Here is a 12,154-nt window from a genome sequence, read left to right as displayed (position 1 = left end):
CTCTCCATCTCCCAACCCACACACACACACACCTCTCTGTCTCCCCCTATTGTTCATCTCAACTTCTCCACTAGGCCACTGCTCCTCAGGACCTTGGCTAGCTGAAAACAGGTGTCTTCTAGTAGGGCTGGAGCAAAAGCCTGCCCACATAGCTTTCCAGAAGGAGGGTTGTTTAGTAAAATAATGGTAACATTCATCACAGCTCCTCCTCCGTCTCCAGTGACACAGCGGCCCATCTCTCCTCTCAGGTATTTCCTAATTACAGCCTAAGACAAATCGCTGGTCAGAGAGAGAGACTGCAATTAAACCCAAAAGGATTAGCTATGACAGACTCCCAGATAGCTTTCATTTAAAAACGCCTCTCTGGAAGTGTCTTAGACTATGTCCTAAATTGTATCCTCTATGTAATGCACTGCTCATACTTCTTGCTCTGTGTGCTGTTGTCTGTGCCCAATAATGTTTTGCTGCCATGCTGTGTTGCCGCCATGCTGTGTTGCTGCCGCCATGCTGTGTTGCCGCCGCCATGCTGTGTTGCTGCCGCCATGCTGTGTTGCTGCCGCCATGCTGTGTTGCCGCCATGCTGTGTTGCTGCCGCCATGCTGTGCTGCTGCCGCCATGCTGTGTTGCTGCCGCCATGCTGTGTTGCCGCCATGCTGTGTTGCTGCCGCCATGCTGTGCTGCTGCCGCCATGCTGTGTTGCCGCCATGCTGTGTTGCTGCCGCCATGCTGTGTTGCTGCCGCCATGCTGTGTTGCCGCCGCCATGCTGTGTTGCCGCCATGCTGTGTTGCTGCCGCCATGCTGTGTTGCTGCCGCCATGCTGTGTTGCTGCCGCCATGCTGTGTTGCTGCCATGCTGTGTTGCTGCCATGCTGTGTTGCCGCCATGCTGTGTTGCTGCCGCGCTGTGTTGCCGCCATGCTGTGTTGCTGCCGCCATGCTGTGTTGCTGCCATGTTGTGTTGCTGCCGCCATGCTGTGTTGCTGCCGCCATGTTGTGTTGCTGCCGCCATGCTGTGTTGCTGCCGCCATGCTGTGTTGCTGCCATGTTGTGTTGCCGCCATGCTGTGTTGCCGCCATGCTGTGTTGCCGCCATGCTGTGTTGCCGCCATGCTGTGTTGCCGCCATGTTGTGTTGCTGCCGCCATGCTGTGTTGCTGCCGCCATGCTGTGTTGCTGCCATGCTGTGTTGCCGCCATGCTGTGTTGCCGCCATGCTGTGTTGCCGCCATGCTGTGCTGCCGCCATGCTGTGTTGCTGCCGCCATGCTGTGTTGCTGCCGCCATGCTGTGTTGCTGCCATGCTGTGTTGCTGCCATGCTGTGTTGCTGCCATGCTGTGTTGCTGCCATGCTGTGTTGCTGCCATGTTGTGCTGCCGCCATGCTGTGTTGCCGCCATGTTGTGCTGCCGCCATGTTGTGTTGCCGCCATGTTGTGCTGCTGCCATGTTGTGTTGCCGCCATGTTGTGCTGCTGCCATGTTGTGCTGCTGCCATGCTGTGTTGTCATGTGTTGCTGTTGTTGTCGTCTTCGGTCTCTCTCTTTATATAGTGTTGTCTCTCGTCTTGATGTGTGGTTTTGTCCTATATTTTTTATTTTATTCCAGTCCCTGTCCCCTCAGGAGGCCTTTTTGCAGGCCGTCATTGCAAAATAAGAATTTGACTTGCCTAATTAAATAAAAAAGGTTAAAAATACATTTAAAAAAATATAACTTTTGACCAGAGCCCTATGGGACCAGGTCCTGGTCAAAGTAGTGCACCATCTAGACTAGAGAATAGGGTGTCCTGGTCAAAGTAGTGCACCATCTAGACTAGAGAATAGGGTGCCCTGGTCAAAGTAGTGCACCATCTAGACTAGAGAATAGGGTGCCCTGGTCAAAGTAGTGCACCATCTAGACTAGAGAATAGGGTGCCCTGGTCAAAGTAGTGCACCATCTAGACTAGAGAATAGGGTGCCCTGGTCAAAGTAGTGCACCATCTAGACTAGAGAATAGGGTGCCCTGGTCAAAGTAGTGCACCATCTAGACTAGAGAATAGGGTGCCCTGGTCAAAGTAGTGCACCATCTAGACTAGAGAATAGGGTGCCCTGGTCAAAGTAGTGCACCATCTAGACTAGAGAATAGGGTGCCCTGGTCAAAGTAGTGCACCATCTAGACTAGAGAATAGGGTGCCCTGGTCAAAGTAGTGCACCATCTAGACTAGAGAATAGGGTGCCCTGGTCAAAGTAGTGCACCATCTAGACTAGAGAATAAGGTGCCCTGGTCAAAGTAGTGCACCATCTAGACTAGAGAATAGGGTGCCCTGGTCAAAGTAGTGCACCATCTAGACTAGAGAATAGGGTGCCCTGGTCAAAGTAGTGCACCATCTAGACTAGAGAATAGGGTGCCCTGGTCAAAGTAGTGCACCATCTAGACTAGAGAATAGGGTGCCCTGGTCAAAGTAGTGCACCATCTAGACTAGAGAATAAGGTGCCCTGGTCAAAGTAGTGCACCATCTAGACTAGAGAATAAGGTGCCCTGGTCAAAGTAGTGCACCATCTAGACTAGAGAATAGGGTGCCCTGGTCAAAGTAGTGCACCATCTAGACTAGAGAATAGGGTGCCCTGGTCAAAGTAGTGCACCATCTAGACTAGAGAATAGGGTGCCCTGGTCAAAGTAGTGCACCATCTAGACTAGAGAATAGGGTGCCCTGGTCAAAGTAGTGCACCATCTAGACTAGAGAATAAGGTGCCCTGGTCAAAGTAGTGCACCATCTAGACTAGAGAATAAGGTGCCCTGGTCAAAGTAGTGCACCATCTAGACTAGAGAATAGGGTGCCCTGGTCAAAGTAGTGCACCATCTAGACTAGAGAATAGGGTGCCCTGGTCAAAGTAGTGCACCATCTAGACTAGAGAATAGGGTGCCCTGGTCAAAGTAGTGCACCATCTAGACTAGAGAATAGGGTGCCCTGGTCAAAGTAGTGCACCATCTAGACTAGAGAATAAGGTGCCCTGGTCAAAGTAGTGCACCATCTAGACTAGAGAATAAGGTGCCCTGGTCAAAGTAGTGCACCATCTAGACTAGAGAATAGGGTGCCCTGGTCAAAGTAGTGCACCATCTAGACTAGAGAATAGGGTGCCCTGGTCAAAGTAGTGCACCATCTAGACTAGAGAATAGGGTGCCCTGGTCAAAGTAGTGCACCATCTAGACTAGAGAATAAGGTGCAACTTGGGGTGCAGTCTTAACCTTATTAAAATCACCCAGTTACTTCACACTGGTCAGTCAGAGGTGTAAAAACTCAGACACAGGTAGGACTGTCCAACGTTCGCCTGGTCGACAGCACTTAGCACCTCTGAACAGAGTGTCGGCAGTCAATCTCTTTTTGTTTTTTTCACACAGCAACAACAAAAAAAAACCTTGGAAGTGGTCAGCTTTGTTCAAATACTCCCAAACCAGAAGGTGGCAGTAGTGTTGTTTGGCAATAGATATCAGTTGCCGGGGGTTGGCCGTCATTGTAAATAAGAATTTTTTTCTTAACTGACTTGCCTAGTTAAATAAAGGTTCAATAAATAAAATCTGTGGTCTATGGTCTAGATTCCCAGCTATCTGCGCTAATGTTGGCATTTTGTAGAAAGCCCTTGTTGATAGCAACAGTTGGATAATTACCTAGCAAGATTATGAAGACAATTTAATTCACTCTCCATAATCCCATACTGCCAGTGCCAGACCATAGCCGTATGTTTAGCTAGCTAGCTAACCTTAGCATATTAAGTAGCTAGCACAACACAGCTAGCTAGCTAACATTGAATTAAATTGAGAATATGCTACTCTCGATAATCCCATACTGCCAAGTGCCAGAACATAGCCGTATGTTTAGCTAGCTAGCTAACCTTAGCATATTCAGTAGCTAGCTCAATACAGCTAGCTAGTTAAGGACACTGCACTAACTTGGCAGCTAACACAGGTCGCTGTTTCATGGAAACTAGCTAATCCATTGCGATTTAATTATAAAATGTCAATACTAGCTACAGTGGCTAGCTAGCTTGGAGGCATTAGTGTTGTGTGCATTGCATCTGTGCATTTAGCTAGCTACCATCCCTTAGCCTACACTGCATATGAAGTGTGACTGGCTCATCCATGGCTGTACGGACATTTCTTTTAAAGATTTTGTTGGCTCCCACGTAGGGGTTCATGCTCTCTGATTGGCTCAAAGTGAAGTTTTTGGCCACTGACGAGCATTGCGATTGAGGTTCGTCGCTATCGGGTCGACACGCAGCAGGTAGCACTTTTGTTCTAGCTAGAGAAGGGCCTCCCACTGTGATAACTACCTATCAGCAGTGAGATGCTCAGTGTTCTAGCTAGAGAAGGGCCTCCCACTGTGATAACTACCTATCAGCAGTGAGATGCTCAGTGTTCTAGCTAGAGAAGGGCCTCCCACTGTGATAACTACCTATCAGCAGTGAGATGCTCAGTGTTCTAGCTAGAGAAGAGCCTCCCACTGTGATAACTACCTATCAGCAGTGAGATGCTCAGTGTTCTAGCTAGAGAAGAGCCTCCCACTGTGGTAACTACCTATCAGCAGTGAGATGCTCAGTGTTCTAGCTAGAGAAGGGCCTCCCACTGTGATAACTACCTATCAGCAGTGAGATGCTCAGTGTTCTAGCTAGAGAAGAGCCTCCCACTGTGATAACTACCTATCAGCAGTGAGATGCTCAGTGTTCTAGCTAGAGAAGAGCCTCCCACTGTGATAACTACCTATCAGCAGTGAGATGCTCAGTGTTCTAGCTAGAGAAGGGCCTCCCACTGTGATAACTACCTATCAGCAGTGAGATGCTCAGTGTTCTAGCTAGAGAAGAGCCTCCCACTGTGATAACTACCTATCAGCAGTGAGATGCTCAGTGTTCTAGCTAGAGAAGAGCCTCCCACTGTGATAACTACCTATCAGCAGTGAGATGCTCAGTGTTCTAGCTAGAGAAGGGCCTCCCACTGTGATAACTACCTATCAGCAGTGAGATGCTCAGTGTTCTAGCTAGAGAAGGGCCTCCCACTGTGGTAACTACCTATCAGCAGTGAGATGCTCAGTGTTCTAGCTAGAGAAGAGCCTCCCACTGTGATAACTACCTATCAGCAGTGAGATGCTCAGTGTTCTAGCTAGAGAAGGGCCTCCCACTGTGATAACTACCTATCAGCAGTGAGATGCTCAGTGTTCTAGCTAGAGAAGAGCCTCCCACTGTGATAACTACCTATCAGCAGTGAGATGCTCAGTGTTCTAGCTAGAGAAGAGCCTCCCACTGTGATAACTACCTATCAGCAGTGAGATGCTCAGTGTTCTAGCTAGAGAAGGGCCTCCCACTGTGATAACTACCTATCAGCAGTGAGATGCTCAGTGTTCTAGCTAGAGAAGAGCCTCCCACTGTGATAACTACCTATCAGCAGTGAGATGCTCAGTGTTCTAGCTAGAGAAGAGCCTCCCACTGTGATAACTACCTATCAGCAGTGAGATGCTCAGTGTTCTAGCTAGAGAAGAGCCTCCCACTGTGATAACTACCTATCAGCAGTGAGATGCTCAGTGTTCTAGCTAGAGAAGAGCCTCCCACTGTGATAACTACCTATCAGCAGTGAGATGCTCAGTGTTCTAGCTAGAGAAGAGCCTCCCACTGTGTGTTTCATGCTTTAAAATCACAAACATTAATAACTTTGGAGTGTATTTTTTTTTTACTGTTCTAAGAACCCATCAGAAATCTGAAGGAGCACACACACACACACACACACACACACACACACACACACACACACACACACACACACACACACACTGTCAGACTACACCTTCTCTTTACCAAGCATGTGACAAAACAGACACACACACACGCCTAGACACACACCTAGACACACACACACCTAGACACACATCATTGCAAAGAAGGTTAATTAGCCAGCAGGGTGTAAAAAAGAGCAGATAAAGAGAGAGAAATATGACCAGCTCAACTTCTCTAATCTGGAACTCTTTTTGATATGAGGCCTTGGGATGGCAGCTATACATTATGTTGAGTTGAACAAGGAGTACTTCCCAAATGGCACCCTATTCTCTGTGTGTTCCCTATGGTCCCTGGTCAAAAGTAGTGCACTACCCCTATGGGGACCTGGTCTAAAGTAGTGCACTACCCCTATGGGCCCTGGTCTAAAGTAGTGCACTACCCCTATGGGGACCTGGTCTAAAGTAGTGCACTACCCCTATGGGCCCTGGTCTAAAGTAGTGCACTACCCCTATGGGCCCTGGTCTAAAGTAGTGCACTACCCCTATGGGTACCTGGTCTAAAGTAGTGCACTACCCCTATGGGCCCTGGTCTAAAGTGGTGCACTACCCCTATGGGCCCTGGTCTAAAGTAGTGCACTACCCCTATGGGTACCTGGTCTAAAGTAGTGCACTACCCCTATGGGGACCTGGTCTAAAGTAGTGCACTACCCCTATGGGCCCTGGTCTAAAGTAGTGCACTACCCCTATGGGGACCTGGTCTAAAGTAGTGCACTACCCCTATGGGCCCTGGTCTAAAGTAGTGCACTACCCCTATGGGCCCTGGTCTAAAGTAGTTCACTACCCCTATGGGGACCTGGTCTAAAGTAGTTCACTACCCCTATGGGCCCTGGTCTAAAGTAGTTCACTACCCCTATGGGGCCCTGGTCAAAAGTGGTGCACTAAATAGGGAATAGGGTGCCATTTGGGACTCAATACAAGGTATATTGTACCATGTATTTTGACATGAAGCAAGTAAAGTGAAACAAGACAACGTGACTCAGAGCTCCTCGGTGTTGCGTTGTGAGCGGTTGGTCGGCGCCAGATGAAGTCATGGAATAAGGTGTGAGGTTAATGTCGCTGTATCAAACCTACCTGATCCAGAGTCAAACTTTGTCTCTGACCTGCAAAGAGGAGACAGCGGATTTTAGACAATGTCTCTTTTCTCTCACCTAAAAAATACAACTTTACAACAAGCAGCAGGCACTTCAAAAGTCCCCAAAAAACTGAGAAAAATAAATAAAAGATAAATGAAAATTGTGTTTTCTCCTCTCCTTGATATACATGGGATATTCTTCCCAAACCGTCTCCAATGGGAACACAGGGTCTAAGCTATGAGGCTGTGTGTGTGTGTGTGTGTGTGTGTCTCTCTGTAAGGCTACATAGCTGTAAATCCTGTCCGGTTGTCTTTGAAGCTCTGTGTGTTGCGGAGGGAAACAGGTGACCTGGTAACGAGGCTGGGAGGATGGCTCTGGCCGCCTGTCAGCTACAGTTAACCTTCACTGGCTCAGGCAGGCCGCTGCCGTACAAACCAGGGGCTCTTTAACCAATTAGAGAGAGACTAGGGACTAAGAGGAGGGACAGTGGCTCTTGAACCAACTCAGAGAGAGACCAGAAGGGACTAAACAGGGACATTGGCTCTGAGGAGAGGAAGGTTAGACCCAGTCAGAAGGAGATCGGAAGTGGGGATACAGTAATGATGTCACCGACATACTAAACTTACTTGAACAGCGGGGCGCCGCAGACAACACAGGTGTAGATCCCATCCTCTTTATATTCAGTGTATTCTCCTCTGAAGGCACTGTGAGGGGGGGAGATGGATAAACACACTAGTTACACTGGTACAGTCCAGCCAAGTCATTTTAGTCATTTATCCGGAGCAACTTACGGTTAAGTGCAGTCAACTTAAGACAACCACAGTCATGGGCCAATGAGCCTCAATAACAACATCATGCTCACGTTGCTGTCTGAATCATCTCTTGTATTTATCTCAACTCACATATTACTTCCCCTGGCTTCTAGCCTAGCATTTAGTTTGGTACAGAGGGGGTTAATATCAGCCTAGCATTTAGTTTAGTACAGAGGGGGGTAATATCAGCCTAGCATTTAGTTTAGTACAGAGGGGGTTAATATAAGCATTTAGTTTGGTACAGCGGGGGTTAATATAAGCATTTAGTTTGGTACAGCGGGGGTTAATATAAGCATTTAGTTTGGTACAGCGGGGGTTAATATAAGCATTTAGTTTGGTACAGAGGGGGTTAATATAAGCATTTAGTTTGGTACAGCGGGGGGTTAATATCAGCCTAGCATTTAGTTTGTTACAGCAGGGGTTAATATAAGCATTTAGTTTGGTACAGCGGGGGTTAATATCAGCCTAGCATTTAGTTTAGTACAGCGGGGGTTAATATAAGCCTAGCATTTAGTTTGGTACAGCAGGGGTTAATATAAGCATTTAGTTTGGTACAGCGGGGCTTAATATAAGCATTTAGTTTGGTACAGCGGGGCTTAATATAAGCATTTAGTTTGGTACAGCGGGGCTTAATATAAGCATTTAGTTTGGTACAGCGGGGCTTAATATAAGCATTTAGTTTGGTACAGCGGGGGGTTAATATAAGCATTTAGTTTGGTACAGCGGGGGTTAATATAAGCATTTAGTTTGGTACAGTGGGGGTTAATATAAGCATTTAGTTTGGTACAGCAGGGGTTAATATAAGCATTTTGTTTGGTACAGCGGGGGTTAATATAAGCTTCACATTTAGTTTGGTACAGCGGGGGTTAATATAAGCCTAGCATTTGGTTTGGTACAGCGGGGGTTAATATAAGCCTAGCATTTGGTGTGGTACAGCGGGGGTTAATATAAGCATTTAGTTTGGTACAGCGGGGTTAATATAAACCTAGTATTTGGTTTGGTACAGCGGGGGTTAATATAAGCATTTAGTTCGGTACAGCGGGGGTTAATATAAGCATTTGGTTTGGTACAGCAGGGGTTAATATAAGCATTTAGTTTGGTACAGCAGGGGTTAATATAAGCATTTAGTTTGGTACAGTGGGGGTTAATATAAGCATTTAGTTTGGTACAGTGGGGGTTAATATAAGCCTAGCATTTAGTTTGGTACAGCGGGGGTTAATATAAGCCTAGCATTTAGTTTGGTACAGCGGGGTTAATTTTAGCCTCACAGTCTGCCAGTCCGACCTCGGAAACAATGTTTCCCTTTTGAATGTTGATCTCTGTAGTACCATACATATAAGTTAACGTGCCCAGACTAGATGAGACAACTTTTTCTGAGACAGTCGAAATCGCGAATCAACGTCATTATAGGTAGCCTAGTGGTTAGAGCGTTGGACTAGTAACCAGCAGGTAGCCTGGTGGTTAGAGCGTTGGACTAGTAACCAGCAGGTAGCCTGTGTAACCGATGTGAAATAGCTAGTTAGTTAGCGGTGGTGCGCGCTAATAGCGTTTCAATCGGTGACGTCACTCGCTCTGAGACTTGAAGTAGGGTTTCCCCTTGCGTTGCAAGGGCCGCGGCTTTTGTGGCGCGATGGGTAACGATGCTTCGTGGGGTGTCAGTTGTTGATGCGTGCAAGGGTCCCTGGTTCGAGCCCAGGTTGGGGCGAAGAGAGGGACGGAACCTACACTGTTACACCTGGTGGTTAGAGCGTTGGACTAGTAACCAGCAGGTAGCCTGGTGGTTAGAGCGTTGGACTAGTAACCAGCAGGTAGCCTGGTGGTTAGAGCGTTGGACTAGTAACCAGCAGGTAGCCTGGTGGTTAGAGCGTTGGACTAGTAACCAGCAGGTAGCCTGGTGGTTAGAGCGTTGGACTAGTAACCAGCAGGGCGCCTAGTGGTTAGAGCGTTGAACTAGTAACCAGCAGGTAGCCTAGTGGTTAGAGCGTTGGACTAGTAACCAGCAGGTAGCCTAGTGGTTAGAGCGTTGGACTAGTAACCAGCAGGTAGCCTAGTGGTTAGAGCGTTGGACTAGTAACCAGCAGGTAGCCTAGTGGTTAGAGCGTTGGACTAGTAACCAGCAGGTAGCCTAGTGGTTAGAGCGTTGGACTAGTAACCAGCAGGTAGCCTAGTGGTTAGGGCGTTGGACTAGTAACCAGCAGGTAGCCTAGTGGTTAGGGCGTTGGACTAGTAACCAGCAGGTAGCCTAGTGGTTAGGGCGTTGGACTAGTAACCAATAGGTAGCCTAGTGGTTAGGGCGTTGGACTAGTAACCAGCAGGTAGCCTAGTGGTTAGGGCGTTGGACTAGTAACCAGCAGGTAGCCTAGTGGTTAGAGCGTTGGACTAGTAACCAGCAGGTAGCCTAGTGGTTAGAGTGTTGGACTAGTAACCAAAAGGTTGCTAGATCGAATCCCTGAGCTGAGAAGGTACAAATCTGTTGTTCTGCCCCATTGAAAATAAGAACTGATTTGCCAAGTTAAATAAAGATAAAAAAATGTAATGTATGGACATATCCAAGTAAATGCCAATAGAAAAAAATATAAACCAAAATATATCTTCTGTACTGTCATTCTAGGTTTGACGTGACTGATTTAGGTAGCTGAAGTTGGTCAGCTAGCTACTGTAGCTAGCAAGTCACAAAAACGTTACCCAGCCTGCATGGCAACCATTTTGTTTAGAACAGATGACCTGTCCTTTTGCATAGCAACTATGCAGACTGGGTGGCGTCTGTAGCAACATGACCAAAATAACTGAACAACCTGAGTTTTGTCCGGACTATATCTTCTGGTGGAATAATTCAAATTGTATGAATTGACTTGTCAAAATAACATTTGAATAAACATATGTAATTCATTGTTATTTTAATATGTCGGTAACAGTTTCATAAAAGCAATAAGGCAGGAGGGGCAGTGGTGTATGATGAAGACAGTCACAGGTAAATGGGATCAGTGCAAACAAAGCCATTTACCTGTGACTGTAGTCATGATACAGCAGCACTAGACTGTTGTGCCTGACTGCTTAGTTATGGACCAGCTGTTTATTAGGTATCTGAGCTACTAACAACAGTTGTGTGTCTAAAACAGGGCTCTGGTCGTTTGGTACGGGAGCCACAGACCAACAGTATATAAACTAGTGTAAATTACAGCCACACCAGCTTAGAACAGCTTGGCAACGGGGGCTATGGCAACGGGGGCTATGGCAACAGGGGCTATGGCAACAGGGGCCCACAAGCTTTAAACCTGGCCAGAAACTAACCCGATTGGAGGAGACATACCACCACACCCCAGAATCCCCCTGCCGCCTCGTTTCCCTGGATGATTCCCAAATGCCACTTCCCTATATAGTGCACCAGTTTTGACCAGGGTACATTGGGGTCCTGGACAAAAGTAGTGTACTAAATAGGGCATAGGGTTCCGTTTGGGATGCATTCTCTGCCTCCAACCACCATCCAGGGCATTTTTCACATTCCTCCATCAAAATGGGCCGACAAACACTTTTCCCACGTGTGCCCTGCCAGGGAGGGAGGGGGGCAGGGCAGGGAGGGAGGTGTAGAGACTAGTGTCACAGAGTTTCTTCGTGTCCCAAATGGCACACTTTTCCCTATATAGAGCACTGTTTTTGACCAGAACCCAAATGGCACCCTATTCCCTATATAGAGCAGTGTTTTTGACCAGAGCCCAAATGGCACCCTATTCCCTATATAGAGCAGTGTTTTTGACCAGAGCCCAAATGGCACCCTATTCCCTATATAGAGCAGTGTTTTTGACCAGAGCCCAAATGGCACCCTATTCCCTATATAGAGCCTGTTTTTGACCAGAACCCATTATGGGAATATGGTCCCATTTGGGACATCCCCCTTATTTTCCAACAAACAACTGTTTAGCTGCCGACTGACTAGACACGCTGTAGCCTCTAAGGCGGGTTAGTGCGGACCCAGCTAGGACCTTTAGGATAAACCAGCCAAGCTTTAATGTGACACAGGAATGTTCTGGAATGTTGCGTTGGAAAAAGAATGACGGCTCGTGAAATGTAACTGACCAATCAGAGCAGAAAAATAATGAACTGCAATTTAAAAAACATTTTTTTAAATAATTAACGCATCTTAACTATAATTACGCAATAATTATTGCACATCTTTTTCCTTGCATTGGTGTTTACAGAAATGCTTATTGTTATACACTTGTCTATATAACCCCCTAAATGAATTGACTTGATGGTGCAGTAGCAGTACCATAGACATTTTGTGACAAGACTTGTCTTCCAACTACTGGGGTCAGTGGACTGTAGACTGTAGGCTTTGGGGGTCCCTTTACTGTACAGTGCATTTGGAAAATATTCAGACACCTTGACTTTTCCACATTTTGTTACATTACAGCCTTATTCTAAATTGGATTCAATAAAACAATTTCCTCATCAATCTACACACAATACCCCATAACGACAAATC

The 12,154-nt window shown here is 46.9% G+C and overlaps 1 protein-coding gene across 2 annotated transcripts in view; it reads right to left on the bottom strand.

Annotated features, from left to right (window-relative positions):
• LOC145880079 (methionine-R-sulfoxide reductase B3-like) overlaps window positions 1–12,154 on the bottom strand; it is a 49,232-nt gene that overhangs the window by 14,800 nt on the left and 22,278 nt on the right. For both annotated transcript variants that reach the window (XR_014392965.1, XM_082978039.1), the window contains exons 4-5: window positions 7,486–7,563; window positions 6,858–6,886 (exon numbers count right to left, since the gene is read on the bottom strand). Coding sequence is in view for 1 of the 2 variants with exons in the window: in XM_082978039.1 (XP_082834165.1) it covers window positions 6,858–6,886; window positions 7,486–7,563 (107 nt within the window). In the remaining variant the exon portion in view is untranslated. The remainder of the gene's footprint in view (window positions 1–6,857; window positions 6,887–7,485; window positions 7,564–12,154) is intronic.

The sequence above is a fragment of the Salmo salar genome, chromosome 07 (assembly GCF_965601325.2).
Source record: "Salmo salar chromosome 07, fSalSal1, whole genome shotgun sequence".
Lineage (NCBI taxonomy): Eukaryota > Metazoa > Chordata > Actinopteri > Salmoniformes > Salmonidae > Salmo > Salmo salar.
The sequence above is the reverse complement of the archived record's forward strand: the minus strand, read 5'-3'. Positions and strand labels throughout refer to the sequence as shown.